The sequence below is a fragment of the Asterias amurensis genome, chromosome 3 (genome assembly GCF_032118995.1).
Source record: "Asterias amurensis chromosome 3, ASM3211899v1".
Lineage (NCBI taxonomy): Eukaryota > Metazoa > Echinodermata > Asteroidea > Forcipulatida > Asteriidae > Asterias > Asterias amurensis.
This window is the reverse complement of record NC_092650.1, coordinates 19,902,720-19,921,380: the sequence shown is the minus strand read 5'-3', so window position 1 is coordinate 19,921,380 and position 18,661 is coordinate 19,902,720. Positions and strand designations below refer to the sequence as shown.

Sequence of the window (18,661 nt, the reverse complement as noted above, 5' to 3'; positions counted from 1 at the left end):
TGTAAATTTTATTGTTTGCGCTTTAATTGAATTTTGAATTAAAGTTTTATTGTAATTTGCGCTTGTGAACATCCTCCAACAGAGAGGGCTAACTAGAAATGTAATTTGTTGTTTATTCATTATTTTCTAGGAGCAATGTCTGGTGATTGTTTTGAGTAACTGCAACCACGTATCTCAGTTTGTAATCCCCAACCTAGTGGAGCAGTTCAAGAAGCAAGGCTACCCATGCATGTTGGAGATGGAAAGGGTGAGTCAACAGGAGTTTCCAAAGAGTCAAACATAAATTTTTGATCAATTGCCATTTTTGTCACTATCCCACAGTAAATAATGCACGCAATTTTTAAACTGCCAAAAACAAAATATAATTATATAAATAAATGAAGTTGGGTAACTTGCCCATTTGGGCGATCTTATCCTCTTATTTCTGCCCTTAAAGCCATTATACACTTTTGGTAAACAGTATTGTCCAAGTCCCACACTTCGTGTGTCACAACTTATATATAAAACAACAATCTTGTGGAAATTTAGGCTCAATCGGACATCGGAGTCGGGAGAAAATAATGGGAAAACCCACTCCTGTTTTCGCGCGTTTCGCCGTGTCATGACATGTGTTTATAACAAATCCGTAATTCTCGCTAACGAGCATTTATATTGTTTTACCGTTTTCTCAAAAAGTAAAGCATTTCATGGAACAATATTTCAAGAGAAGTCTTTCACCATTACCTTCTGTTAACCCTGTAAATTATTTGTAAGTCTGTGAACTTTTTTTGTGTGTTCTGTACCGAAAGGGTTTTAAAATATTTTCATCAACAACCATTTTCACGATTTTATGATTTGAAGATTTGTTTTCTTTTACCATCGGGCGAGTGATCATTTTTTGAACCCTGATGGATTAGAGACATTACTCATGACACCTTGGCTTCCATGGGCAGCGTGCTGTATCAATACCGCTCATCACTAACTCCTGGTAGCAGCCTCACTACCTTAAAGGAACACGTTGCCTTGGATCAGACGAGTTGGTCTGTTAAAAGCGTTTGAAACCGTTTGTTATCAAATGCATATGGTTAGAAAGATGTTTTAAAAGTAGAATATAATGATCCACACAAGTATCACTCGAAACTGCACGGATTTCCTTTTACGTCTCAAACTATCACGGTCGGCCATCTATGGGAGTCAAAATTTTGGCCGACCGTGTTAGTCGACAGGGTAAAAAGAAAACCACACAATTTCAAGGCATATTTGTGTAGATCATTGTATTCTACTTATACAATATCTTTCTAACCATATACATTTTACAACAAACGGTTACAGAACGCTTTTCAAAGACCAACTCGACCGATCCAAGGCAATGTGTTCCTTTAATGTCCATTACTATGATTCTATATGTCTTAATTAGCTGTTGTGATTCTCTCTATGGAAACAGAATGCCCAAGAAGCTTACATTGAACTGGATGAGAAGATCTTTGAGGCGTACTGTGAGCAGAAGACGGATCCACTAGTAGGAGCCTTGGAGCCTGGTCTGTATGCTGGACACTTTGACTGGAGTGATTGTCCAACGCCAAAAGGTATCATGATACATATTAACGGATTTCATGTGCTACATCTCTACATCATCACAAAATAAGCTCTATCTTATTATGCGGCAGGGAAGTTCATAACGAGTAGATGTTCTTAAGAACACGTCTTGCTAATTATTCTACTGCTGCGGAGTAGATTTTGGATTCGAGAGGCTACTTTGTTTAGAACTGCGTTTTATTATTTGGTAATTCTTCTTGAAAGCACTTTTCGCCTAATGTGGTCATGTATTGACAAGACTGCAAATCAGTTCAAATCCATGCTGAAAACCCATGTATTTAAGTATTTATCAATTGTTTCTGCTGCTGTTTGTGTTCATGCTTCAATTTGTTACATTTGTTATTTTGTATTGTTTTTTCTTATTAAAGCCATTAGACCCTTTCGGTAAACAGTGTTGTCCAAGTCCCACACTTTGTGTACCACAACTTCTATATCAAATATCAAACCTGTGAAAATTTAGGCTCAATGGAGTCGGGAGAAAACAATGGAAAAACCCACCCTTGTTTCCGCGCGTTTCGCCGTGTCGTGACATGTGTTTAAAATAAATCCGTAATTCTCGCTAACGAGAATTTATATTGTTTTGGTGTTTTCTCAAATAGTAAAGCATTTTATGGAATAATATTTCAAGAGAAGTCTTTCACCATTGCCTTTTGTAAACCCTGTAAGTTATTTGTAAATCTGTGAACTTTTTTTTTTTTTTTTTACCGAAAGGGTCCAATGGCTTTAAGTATTCATCAATTGTTTCTGCTGCTGTTTGTGTTTATGCTTCAATTTGTTAGATTTGTTATTTTGTATCGATTTCAAAACTATTTATTTAGTGTGAAGCGCTCCTGTGTATTATGATTAATATTGGTTTTTGAAGGAAAATCAATTAAAACTGAAGGATTCTGATTGATTTTTTAATCTGCCCTGATCCAGTTGTCCGCCCCTACATTAAGGAGGCAGTCATGGCCGCTGTGGGCATCCACGCCGAGGTGCACGCCATTGCTCCCGCCTTCATGCCCCGTGTGATGGCCAGAGTCCTGGAGGCAATCGCAGATGAGATGGCTCGACTGATGGGATGCATCACGGAGTTCAGTCAGACTGGTGCCATTCACGCTAGGCTTGAACTGGCTACCATGGAACATGCATTGACGGCGTATAGGAACGCTGGGACCAGGTAAGTTATCTTTATTTAATCAGCTGCTTGAGCAACAAAAACATTAAAGGGAATGCTATTTAAACTGGTTTGTAATGTGTTCGTTTATTATTTAAAAGTAATTTTGATATTTGTACACTCCTGAGTTTTTCATAATTATCAATTAAACAATTTATTTGGCTCAGCCTCTAGTTTTGATAAACTGGAAACACTTCTGCTGTTGATGGCATGTGTCAAAATTACAATACTTTTACATCATTTTTGGGATTTTGCATTGTTATACCTCCATGTTGCTACAAAGCCTTTTTACAAAACTTGTGGTCCCACATATGACATAACATGAGTGATGACATAAAAGGGCTTTTCACAATTATTTCTGAACCCAGCGTTTACAAAATGCCAAGCTGAATGCTTTCTTACTAAATGCACAGTGCTTTAGAACCGGACATTGGAAAATAACAAAACTTAGTTTCTTTTTTAAAAATTTAAAAATTTTGTTTGTGCTTCTTTTCTTCTTATTTCAGTGATTCTTTTAAAGAGGCGTTAGATGGGGTACCAGAGATATCAAGTGCAGAACATAAAAGGTAAATAAAAAACCAAATCCTTTCTGCAGATATTGCTCTCTCTCTAGATATTTTACAGGTGTATATTTTGTTATCATTCCATCTCTGTATAAATTTTTGCTTCTATATTTTTTTTTTAGGATGTACATTTTTTTTTGAATCTCTGTGTCAATTTGCTTACTTTAACAGCCGACTACATGTACATGTATCTTTTTAAACTTGTATAAGTGAATGACTTTACATATGCTTACAGTGAACTCTTTTCTGCTTTGCGTTGTATTTGTATATAACTGTTTCTTTGTTATCCATTTTGCCTACTTGATCCTCCTTTATTCCTGTGATATCTTAAGATATTGAAATATTGAGTTGTTACAATTATTTGCATTTTCCCCATTTTTATTCTTGCCTGGTATTGCTTCCTTTAAAAGACGACTATCTGTTTAAATTTGTGTATGTGAGTGACTTTACATATGCTAACAGTGAACTCTTTTCTGCTTTGCTTTGTATTTGTATATAACTGTTTCTCTGTTATCCATTTTTCCTACTTGATCCTCCTTTATTCCTGTGATATCTTAAGATATCGAAATATTGAGTTTCTACAATTATTTGCATTTTCCTTGCTTTTCCTCTTTCTATTTGTAAAAAAAATTAAAATTGATTTTAATCATATTTTGATCAAAATGTCTTTTCTGTAGCATGTGTTTCTTTGTTTTGTATTTCTTTTATATGTATGATGACAACTAATTAATTGTGTATTGTGTCCTTTAGAAATGTAATAGAGTAGACTAATAAAGCATAACCTAGGCCTACCATATAGCAACTGTCAATCTATACGAATGTGTGAGTGTATGAATTGGTCTAATTGATGAATTCTCAGCATGTCCATGAAATTTATATGAATAGTTATGGAAGTTTTCATGGATAGTATAAAACAGTTGTCGTGATACTCAACCCAATTCTGGAATAATAATAATAATAATAATAATAATAATAATAACAAGTTCTTATATAGCGCATTTCACAATAAATCGTATCAATGCGCTTTACATTAGTCCCCTGGTCATTGGGCCAATAAACATCCCTTTAATCTTTCTCAGCTCCCATTAGGAAGTATACAGCCCCGAGCTGCCGTGGCGCTCCGAAAGCTTTTCATTCACAATATCAAACTCTACCCTCGCAGGTACCCATTTATACCCCTGGGTGAAGAGAAGCAATTATAGTAAAGTATCTTGCTCAAGGACACAAGTGTCGCGACCGGGATTCGAACCCACACTCCGGTGAATTAGCACCAGAACTTGAATTCGATGCTCTTAACCACTCGGCCGCGACACTTTACTCTGGAAGCCAAACTTGTTGTTCACAAAGTGTTTTGACATCATGCTTTCCTATATCATAGCCCCAAGCGGTATGACTTGTGCACCTCTGTGCAAGCCACTGCAGTGTTGGGGCACCTCATGTGATTTGGTCCTCGATATGGGCCATGATGGTGCCCCCCCCCCCCCCATAGCTTGTTGGGCAAAGCAGTCTAGCACACCCAATAGACCGATCCTTTAGGCTCCGCCCACAACGCACGTGTGTGCAAGAACGCGTGAGCCTCTCCAATGCCTTTCTGCACAACTCTGCCGCGCGCGCCAAGCATACGCGCACCCATGTCGGACTTGATTTGTCGGACCTTTGTTGCATTGTGATTGGTCAATATGCAATGGGGCGGAGCTTAATGGATCGGTCTATTGTGGTAGCTGATTCATTTTTCGCAATGTGGGTTTGAATCTCAGTCCTGACACTTGAGCAATATACCCAACTATAATTGCTTCTTGCCATTTATGTCCTAATTGTTGGATGCTGCCGAGTAGAAAAGTAGTAGTGTAGGAGTAGAAGTAATGTGCCTTCATTGTGTGGTTGGAATCTTATGAACTCTTTAGGGTACTTCTATGTTAAGTTTAGGTATGGGAACATACATTAGGGGGATACCCTCTGCCCCAATATATGGGCTTGGTATGTGGGTGTTTTTTGTATAGGATTTAACATGATTACAACATTAGGGTTAAAAACATGTTAGACTTTGAGGGACTTTGTTTAAAGGTTTGCTCTTATTTTGTCATTGTGTTTAGGGGAATAACTTTTAAGTGTAAATAACTACTTCTTGTTTATTAAAGACGACATTTATCTATGCTAAAGTAATCATTGTCATTCATTTTTATTTTATTTTTTTCTTAGATTGTTGGAGGATCTTCAAGTTGTTTTCCAGAATGAGATGAGGTTTCAGCTTTCTTGTTTCACCACAGATTCTTCCGATTCCAACTCATTCTACTAAAAATATCCACGTCCTTGGGGACTGAACACTCTTTCCTTCATTCCACTCATTTTTTTTCAAAAAAATAAAAAATCTTGTGAGAAATTGAGTACATTATTTGAAACTACTTAGAATGTTATTTTTGTACAAATACATTAGGATATTATTTATAGCATGAAAATCATTGAGATGTAGAGTTCGGCTCTTATACAACTAAGACAATTCTGTTTAAATAATTGTCAGTGTACATCTAACCTTGTTCCCAGATGTGTATGATCTTGCAGTGCCCTTTTCCCTAGGATTGCCCTACTGGATCATAACCCTTGGAAGCATAAATTTGAAATATCCAAATATATTTGATATTTTACTTAGTCCCATTGTTGACCTAATTCTGTGTTAGCGACAGATATGCAAAGTGCATCATCAAAACACTCATTAAGTCGTAGAGCAACTGGTCCCCTGTCATTCTTCTTGATCTTGTGATAATGTCAAACTGTATGAAGTTTAGGGTGACCGTGTAAAAAAATTGAGTCATTTGAAGTGGATTGCGCAAGTAATTCCTTGCCTTCCACCTTTAGGACCCTGTTTCGGCTCCTGCCTGGGGCACTATGTGGATTAGGTTTTCAGTCCCTACTTTACTGCGTGGGTTCTCCCTGGAATAATTCTCTGGGGGTTTCCTCCCACAACTTAAACTGAAACTTCCTTCCTTTTCCTTTATCCATTGGCTTCTTGGCTCGTACTGGAATTCTTGGCTTCAGAACAAGAATTCATAATAATACTCAGTTCTTACAAAAGCGCTTTATCACACCCCAAGGTGTGTATTAAATCACAAACTTTTCCTGCAAGGTATGTGAAGCTAGGATTAATACAAAATAGCTAAATAAAGTCAATAACTATAATTAGATTTAAAAAAATGCTCATTTTGAGTAAGTTATGAGTTTTTTCCTTCAACTTGTTAAAGCCATTATACACTTTCGGTATATTAAAAAAAAAATCACAGATTTACAATTAATTTACAAGGTTTACAAAAGGTAATATTTAAAGACTTATCTTGAAATATTATTCCATGAAATGCTTTACTTTTTGAGAAAACATTAATTTACGGATTTATTTTAAACACATGACCGATTGAGCCTAAATTTTCACAGGTTTGTTAGTTTATATATAAGTTGTGGTACACGAAGTACTAGCCTTGGACAATATTGTTTACCGAAAGTGTCCAATGGCTTTAATCAATACCGCACAGTAAGATGTGTAGATGAATTAATTTCATGTTTGTGTGAGCACTACATTCTTGCCAGTTTGCAGGCTGTTAGTTTTGCTTCACTCATCAACTTGAATGTATATCACTTCACTCAGTGAAACAGAGAGGGAAATTGTTACTGTATAGTATGGTGCAGAAATTACTTCTACTGTTACTTTTATATGCTAAGCAAAATTTGCTAGGTAACCATGGTAACCAGTTGTTTTATAAACATGAACATGAATGTCATGCCAAAAAAAAGGCATTTCTTTTCTGGTGGTTTACAGTTGAGCTTTTTTTCTAAAGATACGACTTTTGCAAAATGCAGGAAGTTTTTTTTTGTATTTTCGTTTTTTTTCCAGAAAAGGTTGATATGTTTTAAGAAATGCATGAAAGTGATACATTATAATTTATTTTAGAGCAAATTGATTTATTAGTCTATAAATAGCCTGAACCTGCTGTATATATGTATAAAGAATTAAAGTAAGTGCAATGTATGTATTAACCTATAAATGCATTTCAAATAAACAGAATGATTTGTCCTGCCTCAGTGGGACATCTTGGCCCAGCAGACATTGTGACTGAAGTATCATTTTTTTGTCTAACAATTTACAACAATTATTCGTATTGACCAGTTATGGTATGCACAATTTACATTGCTAAAATAATTTTTGTGACGTGTTTTACTCTTTTCTAAAAAACTACAGCACCTCAGCAAGTTGTATTTTAAGAGAAGCTTTCTACTATCATTATCTTCAAACTGTTTAAAGTGTATTGTAAATCTGTGGATATTTTTGCATCCTACGAAGAAGCAGAAGCAAAGTCTATTTCATCAACAAATGGAAGGTTTTGCATCATGGATAATAGTGTGCAATGTGCCGACATCTTGTTTTTTTTTTTTTCACCAAATGTATTCAAACCAAGGATAGAAGGAAAAGATAGTCTGGTCCCTTTCACATGAGAGGAATAGAGGACGAGCTGTCACTGCTGTATGCAGGGTGAATGCCAGTCATCTCGCCCCCTGGCAAAGTTGCCCCCTTGCAAAGCCGCCCCCTGCAAAGTCGCCCCCCAGCAAGCTCACCCCCCTCCGGGTACAAACTCGCCCCCTCACAATGTCGCCCCCCTACAGAAGTCCCCCCTCCCCCCAACACAGTCGCCCCCCTACGCATTTTTGCCTAGTGTTTCAATGATTTTCTAAAGGGAATTTTTTATTGTTTTTAACTTGATTCAAGAAAGGGAATCCTTAAAGACTTTATACATTTTTGCTGAGGATAACTTATTGAAAAACCACAATTTTTGACAAAAGTTATTCCGTTGTTGAAAAGTTGGTGGTTTTTTTTTTTTGGGGGGGGGGGGTCTAATTCGGAAATTTAGTACATGTAGGTCGATTCATGCATTGTTTTGCTATTGCTGTTTCTATGACATCTTACTACAAATTTCCAATAAAAATTCTACCGTTGTATTTTATAAGAAGTATTTTATTGAAAAAATATAGTTCTAGAAATATTTACTTACTTAAATATGAAAAAAATATTTCTAAAAAACATTTATTTATCTTACGGAAATATCACTAAGTAATTACACTTCAAAACATGTCATTAGAAAAACATATCATTAGAAAAACTAATTTTTTCTTCCAAAAAAAAAATTAATTGTTTCTTCAAAAAAAAAAATTCATCATGATCATCCATCATCTTTATACCATGTAAACCAATAACCTAAATAAACGTAATGTCCATAAAAAAAAAGATTGATGTCCAATAAAATAAATAAACGGAATGTCCATAAATAATTAAACTTAAAAACATGTAACGAACATAGGGCCTAAAAGTTTTCTCACAAAAATTTACTGGATAAAAATATCAAGAATAAAAAAGCACTGACTAAAGATTAAAAAAAAACAGATGAATGTCCAATAAAATAAATAAACGTTGTGTCCATATATGATTACACTTAAACAAATGTAATGATCAAAATATCAAGGATAAAAAAAGCACTGACTAAAGCCTTCCCTGGTTGCTGGTGTCTCTTCTCCTTTTGTCGCTTTGTTAGTTTCTGCTCGCTTACCAGACGGACCTGCAGACTTACCATCTTGGCCTCAGCGTGGAGAACCCCCACCAGTTGGTAGAGGTTCAGGTCGACTCTCCCCCCTGCCCTCCTATTAATCCTGTTGTGCCAACCTAAAGCAACAAAGTATAAGTGTAGGATTGTAATGATAAATAAAAAGCATAGTAAGTAAATCTGGCCTTTTCACCGCCCAAAATAAAATATACTAAATCGCAGAAATAAACAAATTCTCTGTGCTCTTCAGGTAGTCATAACTTTAGGCTAATGCCCTGAGTTTAAAGGGAAGGTACATGTTTGGTAATTGTCAAAGACCATGTGTTCTGACTTCGTGTATCCCATCATAACCATAAAATAACAAACCTGTGAAAATTTGGGCTTAATCGGTCACCGAAGTTGCGAGAAAATGATGAAAGAAAAAACACCCTTGTTGGACGAATTTGTGTGCTTTCACATAGGAATAAAAGACTTCTAGCTAGAAGTCTTTTATTGAGAATTTATTAATACACGAAAAAGAAACGTACTACCATGGCTACCTCCATGGTACTACTAACCTTCTAAATCGTTAGTTCTCACGCTCTGCATATAAAAGGTCCAATTCTCGGGTTTTTCAGAAGTTATTGTATACCTGTTGCAGTTGGGCAATAGTATACAAATATTGAGTGGCTCAGAGTGGAATGGGAGGAAAATTATCGCAAGGTAAAATTTGTACTGAGTGATATGGAATAGTCCAAATTTTAGCGAGCGATAATACTCCTTCCATTCCACTCTGAGCCACTCAATATTTGTTATATAACTGACATATAGATCCTTGTTATTTGATGTATTTTAAAAGTATAAAATTATGAAAAATCACACAAATTACTGATAACCAAAAATCATTTAGCGCTGCGTAGCGGCAACAATGCACAAATCGGATCACAACCTTTTGCACAGGTGCTCCTTTGTTTTAGCAGCGGCGCTGTACTGCTCAAAAACATTGGCAACAAGGATGATCCTAACTGTTGAATGGGAAATGCTATTCCCCATGGGCGAATAGGTCTTTTTGATCGCCGGTGCGGATGGGAGTAATAGTGAATGTCACATGAAGTAAGTTCCACCAATCAAATGACAAGGATCTGTATGTCAATGATATAATCGCGAATGAACATGCAGGTGGTCGCATAAACTTTTGTGAAATCTGTCTGTGAGCCAACCTACCTCTCGAAGCATCGGCATTGTTGCTCGTCCTCAAAGAAACTCGAACATCCTCCAGATGGAAGCTGCTGAGAGGAAGGGAAGTGCCATCAACTCTTTCAGAACGAAGCTGGTAGGTTCCGGCCTTCTCAACGTAAGCTCGTCGAAGCCCAACAGACTGGCTGTGGCGCCAGACGGCCTGTTTCCAGTGGAAGCTGCATCCTAAGCGCTTGACCTGCCATAAAATGTTTGCAATGAGTAATAGTCAATATCTAACTATGTGTGAAGTTTCAAGTTCATACGAGTTTTGAAAAGATGTTTTTTAGGGGACAAGGGACGTAGAGAAGAAGAAACAGATCGGTTAAGGCATTGAGACAAGACACTCAGTTTTAGCTAAAAGATCGTTAAAAACAACCAGCTTTTTCGTGTGTTGGATGTCGCTAAAAAGAGAGCGCTGACTTGCGTGAATACTCGTGTGCGCGCATGGCAATTAGCAAGAGAACTCGACTCTCGGTCATGAATATGTATGAGGTATAGTCAAATTCATTATTCATATACACCCAAAACATTTACTTACCATCAGGAATGAACTCTTCAACCAGATCCAAGTCCAGATCCTGCGGATGATTTGGCCGCTGTGCCTGACGAACCCTGTTGGCCGTCTGAACCAAGTTTGGCATCTTTGGCAAGGACGGCCAAGGCTGTTCTGGGTGTATAGCTTGCATTACGACGTCTTCCACGATCGCACCAGCCGATGTGAAGACATTGGCTGTTGCCCTCTCCTTAATCTCCTTAACCACCTGCAGTACCACCTCATCTCCAGGGTGACCGGGGTGATTGTGCGGCATCTTCCGGATCCCTGGCTCGAAGCAGTACCTGCCGCTCTCTGTAAAACAGTTGCTCCACACCTCAGCTGTCTTTTCCTTACGGAACATCTGTAATCAAATTATTAATTAAATCAAAATGACTCTTGATTGATACGGAACAACTGAAACACACTCAATCTCTTCTTTTACTCAACCTTTCTATGTTGCTTGAGAATATGCGTTTTCCACATCTGTAAATACAACTCGCTTGTGTCGTCAACTCTCAACCACGCAGATGGCAGGCATGTATTAGTTTTAGTCTCGACCCATGAAAAAACCCTAACCTATTTGGTGGATTTAAAAATTGTTTTTATTGCAAAATGAGTTTTTTATACAACCGATTCTCAAATCATAAAACCCATAAAAATGGCTGTTGGTGAAAACCAAGTGTTATCCAGGATTAGCGGGTAAGATCGTCCAAAAATGGGGGGAAAACAACTTTTACAGTGTTAAAATTGGTTGCATCTCTGCAGGCATACAACTCACCGTCACCAAGCTTGGTCATCTGCTTCGACAGATCACCATCCACCGTCGCATCCTCTATTGAATCCTCCTCAATGGCTTGGCGTTGGGGAGATGAAGCAGCATTGCTGTCCTCTGCACTGTCCATGCCCTCCTCTTCAACAGCTTGGTCATCTGCTTCGACAGATCACCATCCACCGCCGCATCCTCTATTGAATCCTCCTCAATGGCTTGGCGTTGGGGAGATGAAGCAGCATTGCTGTCCTCTGCACTGTCCATGCCCTCCTCTTCAACAGCTTGGTCATCTGCTTCGACAGATCACCATCCACCGCCGCATCCTCTATTGAATCCTCCTCAATGGCTTGGCGTTGGGGAGATGAAGCAGCATTGCTGTCCTCTGCACTGTCCATGCCCTCCTCTTCAACAGCTTGGTCATCTGCTTCGACAAATCACCATCCACCGCCGCATCTTCCATTGAATCCTCCTCAATGGCTTGGTATTGGGGAGATGAAGCAGCATCGCTGTCCTCTGCACTGTCCATGCCCTCCTCTTCAACAGCTTGGTCATCTGCTTCGACAGATCACCATCCACCACCGCATCCTCCATTGAATCCTCCTCAATGGCTTGGCATTGGGGAGATGAAGCAGCATCGCTGTCCTCTGCAGCGCGCATGTCCATGACCTCCTCGTCAACAGCTTGGTCATCTGCTTCGACAGATCACCATCCACCGCCGCATCCTCCATTGAATCCTCCTCAATGGCTTGGCATTGGGGAGATGAAGCAGCACTCTCTGCAGCACTGTCCATGCCCTCCTCTTCAACAGCTTGGTTTTTTCTTTCATTATTATCTCGCAACTTTGACGACCGATTGAGCTCAAGTTATTTTATGCATATGCTGAGATACACCAAGTGAGAAGACTGGTCTTCGACAATTTACCAATAATATAGTGTCCAGTGTCTTTAAATCATGGAGGCCGAGGAAGGATTGAAGTTTTAGTTCTCAATTCCTCCATTCATCCATCATCCTAGTCCCATAAATCGATCCAATCCACTCCGTATTGGACCGATTTATTTTAATTATATTAAAAACAAAAAAAAAACTTTTGCTTGTTTACCCATTCCACACAGATAAATTGTGTTCAGTAGTCCTTTTTGTATTATTTGAAACCATTAAATCACCTAAAATTTGTTGACCCGAAATCTGAAAATTTTGTGATGCCGACATCACAGATTTTTAATATTTTGGCCCAAAAACCCAAACTTACAAAATTCTCAACAAATCTCAAACTTTTGCTCGTTTACCCATCCCACACAGATAAATTGTGTTCAGTAGTCCTTTCTGTATCATTTGAAACCATAAAATCACCCAAAAATGTTTGACCCGAAATCTGAAAATTTTGTGATGCCGGCAACACAGATTTTTAAAATTTTGGACCAAAAACCCAAACTTACAAAATTCTCAATAAATCTCAAACTTTTGCTTGTTTACCCATTCCACACAGATAGATTGTGTTCAGTAGTCCTTTCTGTATCATTTGAAACCATAAAATCACCCAAAATTTGTTGACCCGAAATCTGAAAAATTTGTGATGCCTGCATCACAGATTTTTAAAATTTTGGACCAAAAACCAAGACTTGCAAAATTCTCAACAAATCTCAAACTTTTGCTCGTTTACCCATCCCACACAGATAAATTGTATTCAGTAGTCTTTTCTGTATCATTTGAAACCCAAAAATCACCCAAAATCTGTTGACCCGAAATCTGAAAATTTTGTAATGCCGGCATCAGAGATTTTTTTTATTTTGGACCAAAAACCCAAACTTACGAAATTCTCAATAAATCTCAAACTTTTGCTTATTACCCATCCCACACCGATAAATTGTGTTCAGTAGTACTTTCTGTATGATTTGAAACCAGAAATTCACCCAAAATTTGTTGACCCGAAATCTGAAAATTTTGTGATGCCTGCATCACAGATTTTTAAAAATTTGGACCCAAAACCCAAACTTACAAAATTCTCAATAAATCTCAAACTTTTGCTTGTTTACCCATTCCACACAGATACATTGTGTTCAGTAGTCCTTTCTGTATCATTTGAAACCATAAAATCACCCAAAATTTGTTGACCCGAAATCTGAAAAATTTGTGATGCCTGCATCACAGATTTTTTTTATTTTGGACCAAAAACCCAAACTTACAAAATTCTCAATAAATCTCAAACTTTTGCTCGTTTACCCATCCCACACAGATAAATTGTGTTCAGTAGTCCTTTCTGTATGATTTGAAACCATAAAATCACCCAAAATTTGTTGACCCGAAATCTGAAAATTTTGTGATGCCTGCATCACAGATTTTTTAAATTTTGGACCAAAAACCCCAACTTGCAAAATTCTCAACAAATCTCAAACTTTGGCTCGTTTACCCATTCTACACAGATAAATTGACATAGTACATGCGTGCGCGTGTAGAAAATAATGCATAATGAATATGTACGCTCATTAGTGGCTCATTTAAATGTGCTAGCATATAGCACATTTAAATTGGCCAATTCCAGGGGTTATGATCGAGCAAGGCTTGCTAGGACAAAAGGGCGCGGCGAGATCGATCACCCCTGGGAACGAGGTTGGTTACCAGTTGGTCTGAACAGCATCTTCACCGCGCTCAACCGAAGACGCGAAAACGTTCAACCGATGACAAATGTTTCTGGTTGAGGTTGCCAAAACGCACTCCAGGGGTTATGATATGAGCAAGGCATGCAGGGAAAAAGTGATGCGGTGAGATCGATCACCCATTGGAACGAGGTTGGATTAAACCATTTTGACTGGGCCGTGTAATCCCTAAAGATAAAGACAGGAACCTTAATTTTAAAGGAACATGTTGCCTTGGATCGGACGAGTTGGTCTATAAAAAGCGTTTGAAACTGTTTGTCATGAAATGCATATATTGGTTAGAAAGATTTTGTAAAAGTTGAATACAATGATCTACACAAATAAGCCTCGAAATTGCGTGGTTTTCTTTTTACCTCGTCAACTAACCAATAGGCCATTTATGGAGTCAAATTTTGAGTGATACTTGTGTGGATCATTATATTCTACTTTTAAAACATCTTTCTAACCATATGCATTTCATAACAAACGATTTCAAATGCTTTTTATAGACCAACTCGTTCTATCCATGGCAACGTGTTACTTTAATTTAAATTCAAATTAATTCAAATTACTTTAACTTAATTAATTAACTTCAATCAAATTCAAATCAATTCAGTTTAGTTTAGATTAGAATAGTGTAGTTTAGTTGTTTTAGTGTAACTTAATATAACATTTTGAATTGGTTTTATCAGACTGATCAGAATTCATTTCAAATCAATTTATTTTAATTTAATTTAATTTTCATAAATTTCATTTCATTTAGTTTAATTTAGTGCAGTGTGGTTTTAGTTAGGGTATTGGTTTAGTTTAGTTTAATGTGTAGTGCAGTGCATCGAGTGTTGTGTGGTAGTGTGATGTAGTGCGATGAGTGAATGTTGTGTAATGTAGTGTAATGCAGCGCAGTTTAGTTAAATTTACTTTACGCAAATTTTAATATTCATAGAATTGTTTTTTCCTCCCAAATGCAAATGTTTTGGGAAGTTTGTAGTAGCAACATATTTCATAAACAAAGGATACATGATTGTTCCCATCACATGGACTCAGTCAATAACACAGGTACACATGTAAACAATTCATCTTTATTGAACTTTATTTATCATACAAAATTAAAACAAACTTATAAAAATTGTTTTAAACTAACAAAATTCATTGATATAAACTGACAAAAGTGATTTTAATTACACTCAGCTCCAATACCATACTTAAAAACAAACAGGCACAATAGAAACTCTAACTAGACAAATGGACACTAAATTAAGCACACAGGGTATGACACAAAACAAATTCTAACAAACAGACACTTAAACAATCTTATAGAAACTCCAACATCAACCCAACAAAAAAAAAAAAAAAAAAACTAGACAATGAACTAACTAAGAAGCACACAGATACAGGAACAAACAAACAAACTCTAACTTGACTATACAGACATTTAAACAATCTTACAGAATCTGCAATAACAAACAAACAAACAAACAAACAGATACTCTAACTTAACAAAACAAGCACCCGCAAAGGAACACGCAAAATTCTAACTCAACTGTAAGCAGCACCTAAAACAAACTTACAGAAACTCCAACAACAAACAAAGAAAGCAAGCAAGCAAGCAAGCAAGCAAGCAAGCAAGCAAGCAAGCAAGCAAGCAAGCAAGCAAACAAGCAAGCAAACAAACAAACAAACAAACAGATACTCGACAATAAACACTTACAAAAAAAAAAAAACAAGAACGAACAAACTCTAACTAGACTGAAAACAGAAACAATAAACTTCAACGTCAAACAAACAAACATAACAAACAAACGGATGCTCTAACTAGACAATGAGCACTTACAAAACAATCACGCAGATACAAGAACAAACAAACTCTAACTCGATTGAAAACAGACACAAATTTACAGAAACTCCAACAACAAACAAACAAATAAACATCTCCTCTTACTTAAAAAATTAACACTTACAAAACAGGCACACAGATACAAGAACAACTCTAACTAGACTGAAAGCAGACACTGAAACAAACTTATAGAAACTCCAACAACAAACAAACAAAAAACAAACAAACATTCCTCTAACTAGACAATGAACACTTACAAAACAAACACATATATACAAAACCAAACAAAATCTAACTAGACTAAAACAGACACTTAAACAAACTTACAGAAACTCAAACAACAAACAAACAAACAAACAAACAAAACAAACAAGCAAACAAAAACAAACAAACAAACAAACAAACAAACAAGCAAACGAAAACAAACAAACAAGCAAACAAACAAGCAAGCAAGCAAGCAAGCAAGCAAGCAAGCAAGCAAGCAAGCAAGCAAGCAAGCAAGCAAGCAAGCAAGCAAGCAAGCAAGCAAGCAAGCAAGCAAGCAAGCAAGCAAGCAAGCAAGCAAGCAAGCAAGCAAGCAAGCAAGCAAGCAAGCAAGCAAGCAAGCAAGCAAGCAAGCAAGCAAGCAAGCAAGCAAGCAAGCAAGCAAGCAAGCAAGCAAGCAAGCAAGCAAGCAAGCAAGCAAGCAAGCAAGCAAGCAAGCAAGCAAGCAAGCAAGCAAGCAAGCAAGCAAGCAAGCAAGCAAGCAAGCAAGCAAGCAAGCAAGCAAGCAAGCAAGCAAGCAAGCAAGCAAGCAAGCAAGCAAGCAAGCAAGCAAGCAAGCAAGCAAGCAAGCAAGCAAGCAAGCAAGCAAGCAAGCAAGCAAGCAAGCAAGCAAGCAAGCAAGCAAGCAAGCAAGCAAGCAAGCAAGCAAGCAAGCAAGCAAGCAAGCAAGCAAGCAAGCAAGCAAGCAAGCAAGCAAGCAAGCAAGCAAGCAAGCAAGCAAGCAAGCAAGCAAGCAAGCAAGCAAGCAAGCAAGCAAGCAAGCAAGCAAGCAAGCAAGCAAGCAAGCAAGCAAGCAAGCAAGCAAGCAAGCAAGCAAGCAAGCAAGCAAGCAAGCAAGCAAGCAAGCAAGCAAGCAAGCAAGCAAGCAAGCAAGCAAGCAAGCAAGCAAGCAAGCAAGCAAGCAAGCAAGCAAGCAAGCAAGCAAGCAAGCAAGCAAGCAAGCAAGCAAGCAAGCAAGCAAGCAAGCAAGCAAGCAAGCAAGCAAGCAAGCAAGCAAGCAAGCAAGCAAGCAAGCAAGCAAGCAAGCAAGCAAGCAAGCAAGCAAGCAAGCAAGCAAGCAAGCAAGCAAGCAAGCAAGCAAGCAAGCAAGCAAGCAAGCAAGCAAGCAAGCAAGCAAGCAAGCAAGCAAGCAAGCAAGCAAGCAAGCAAGCAAGCAAGCAAGCAAGCAAGCAAGCAAGCAAGCAAGCAAGCAAGCAAGCAAGCAAGCAAGCAAGCAAGCAAGCAAGCAAGCAAACAAAACAAAACAAAACAAAACAAAACAAAACAAAACAAAACAAAACAAAACAAAACAAAACCAAACAAACAAACAAACAAACAAACAAACAAACAAACAAACAAACAAACAAACAAACAAACAAACAAACAAACAAACAAACAAACAAACAAACAAACAAACAAACAAAACAAAACAAAACAAACAAACCAAACAAAACAAAACAAAACAAAACAAAACAAAACAAAACAAAACAAAACAAAACAAAACACAACACAACACAACACAACACAACACAACACAACACAACACAACACAACACAACACAACACAACACAACACAACACAACACAACACAACACAACACAACACAACACAACACAACACAACACAACACAACACAACACAACACAACACAACACAACACAACACAACACAACACAACACAACACAACACAACACAACACACACACACACACAACACAACACAACACAACACAACACAACACAACACAACACAACACAACACAACACAACACAACACAACACAACACAACACAACACAACACAACACAACACAACACAACACAACACAACACAACACAACACAACACAACACAACACAACACAACACAACACAACACAACACAACACAACACAACACAACACAACACAACACAACACAACACAACACAACACAACACAACACAACACAACACAACACAACACAACACAACACAACACAACACAACACAACACAACACAACACAACACAACACAACACAACACAACACAACACAACACAACACAACACAACACAACACAACACAACACAACACAACACAACACAACACAACACAACACAACACAACACAACACAACACAACACAACACAACACAACACAACACAACACAACACAACACAACACAACACAACACAACACAACACAACACAACACAACACAACACAACACAACACAACACAACACAACACAACACAACACAACACAACACAACACAACACAACACAACACAACACAACACAACACAACACAACACAACACAACACAACACAACACAACACAACACAACACAACACAACACAACACAACACAACACAACACAACACAACACAACACAACACAACACAACACAACACAACACAACACAACACAACACAACACAACACAACACAACACAACACAACACAACACAACACAACACAACACAACACAACACAACACAACACAACACAACACAACACAACACAACACAACACAACACAACACAACACAACACAACACAACACAACACAACACAAC

The 18,661-nt window shown here is 37.7% G+C and overlaps 1 protein-coding gene across 3 annotated transcripts in view; it reads left to right on the top strand.

The window, feature by feature from the left end:
• LOC139935203 (exocyst complex component 2-like) overlaps positions 1-7,377 on the top strand; it is a 34,446-nt gene extending 27,069 nt beyond the window's left edge. For all 3 annotated transcript variants that reach the window (XM_071929686.1, XM_071929683.1, XM_071929682.1), the window contains 5 exons: positions 131-247; positions 1,424-1,565; positions 2,494-2,734; positions 3,238-3,297; positions 5,494-7,377. In XM_071929686.1, the coding sequence (XP_071785787.1) occupies positions 131-247; positions 1,424-1,565; positions 2,494-2,734; positions 3,238-3,297; positions 5,494-5,590 (657 nt within the window). In that variant the 3' untranslated portion in view covers positions 5,591-7,377. The remainder of the gene's footprint in view (positions 1-130; positions 248-1,423; positions 1,566-2,493; positions 2,735-3,237; positions 3,298-5,493) is intronic.
• The last annotated feature ends 11,284 nt before the right edge of the window (positions 7,378-18,661 follow it).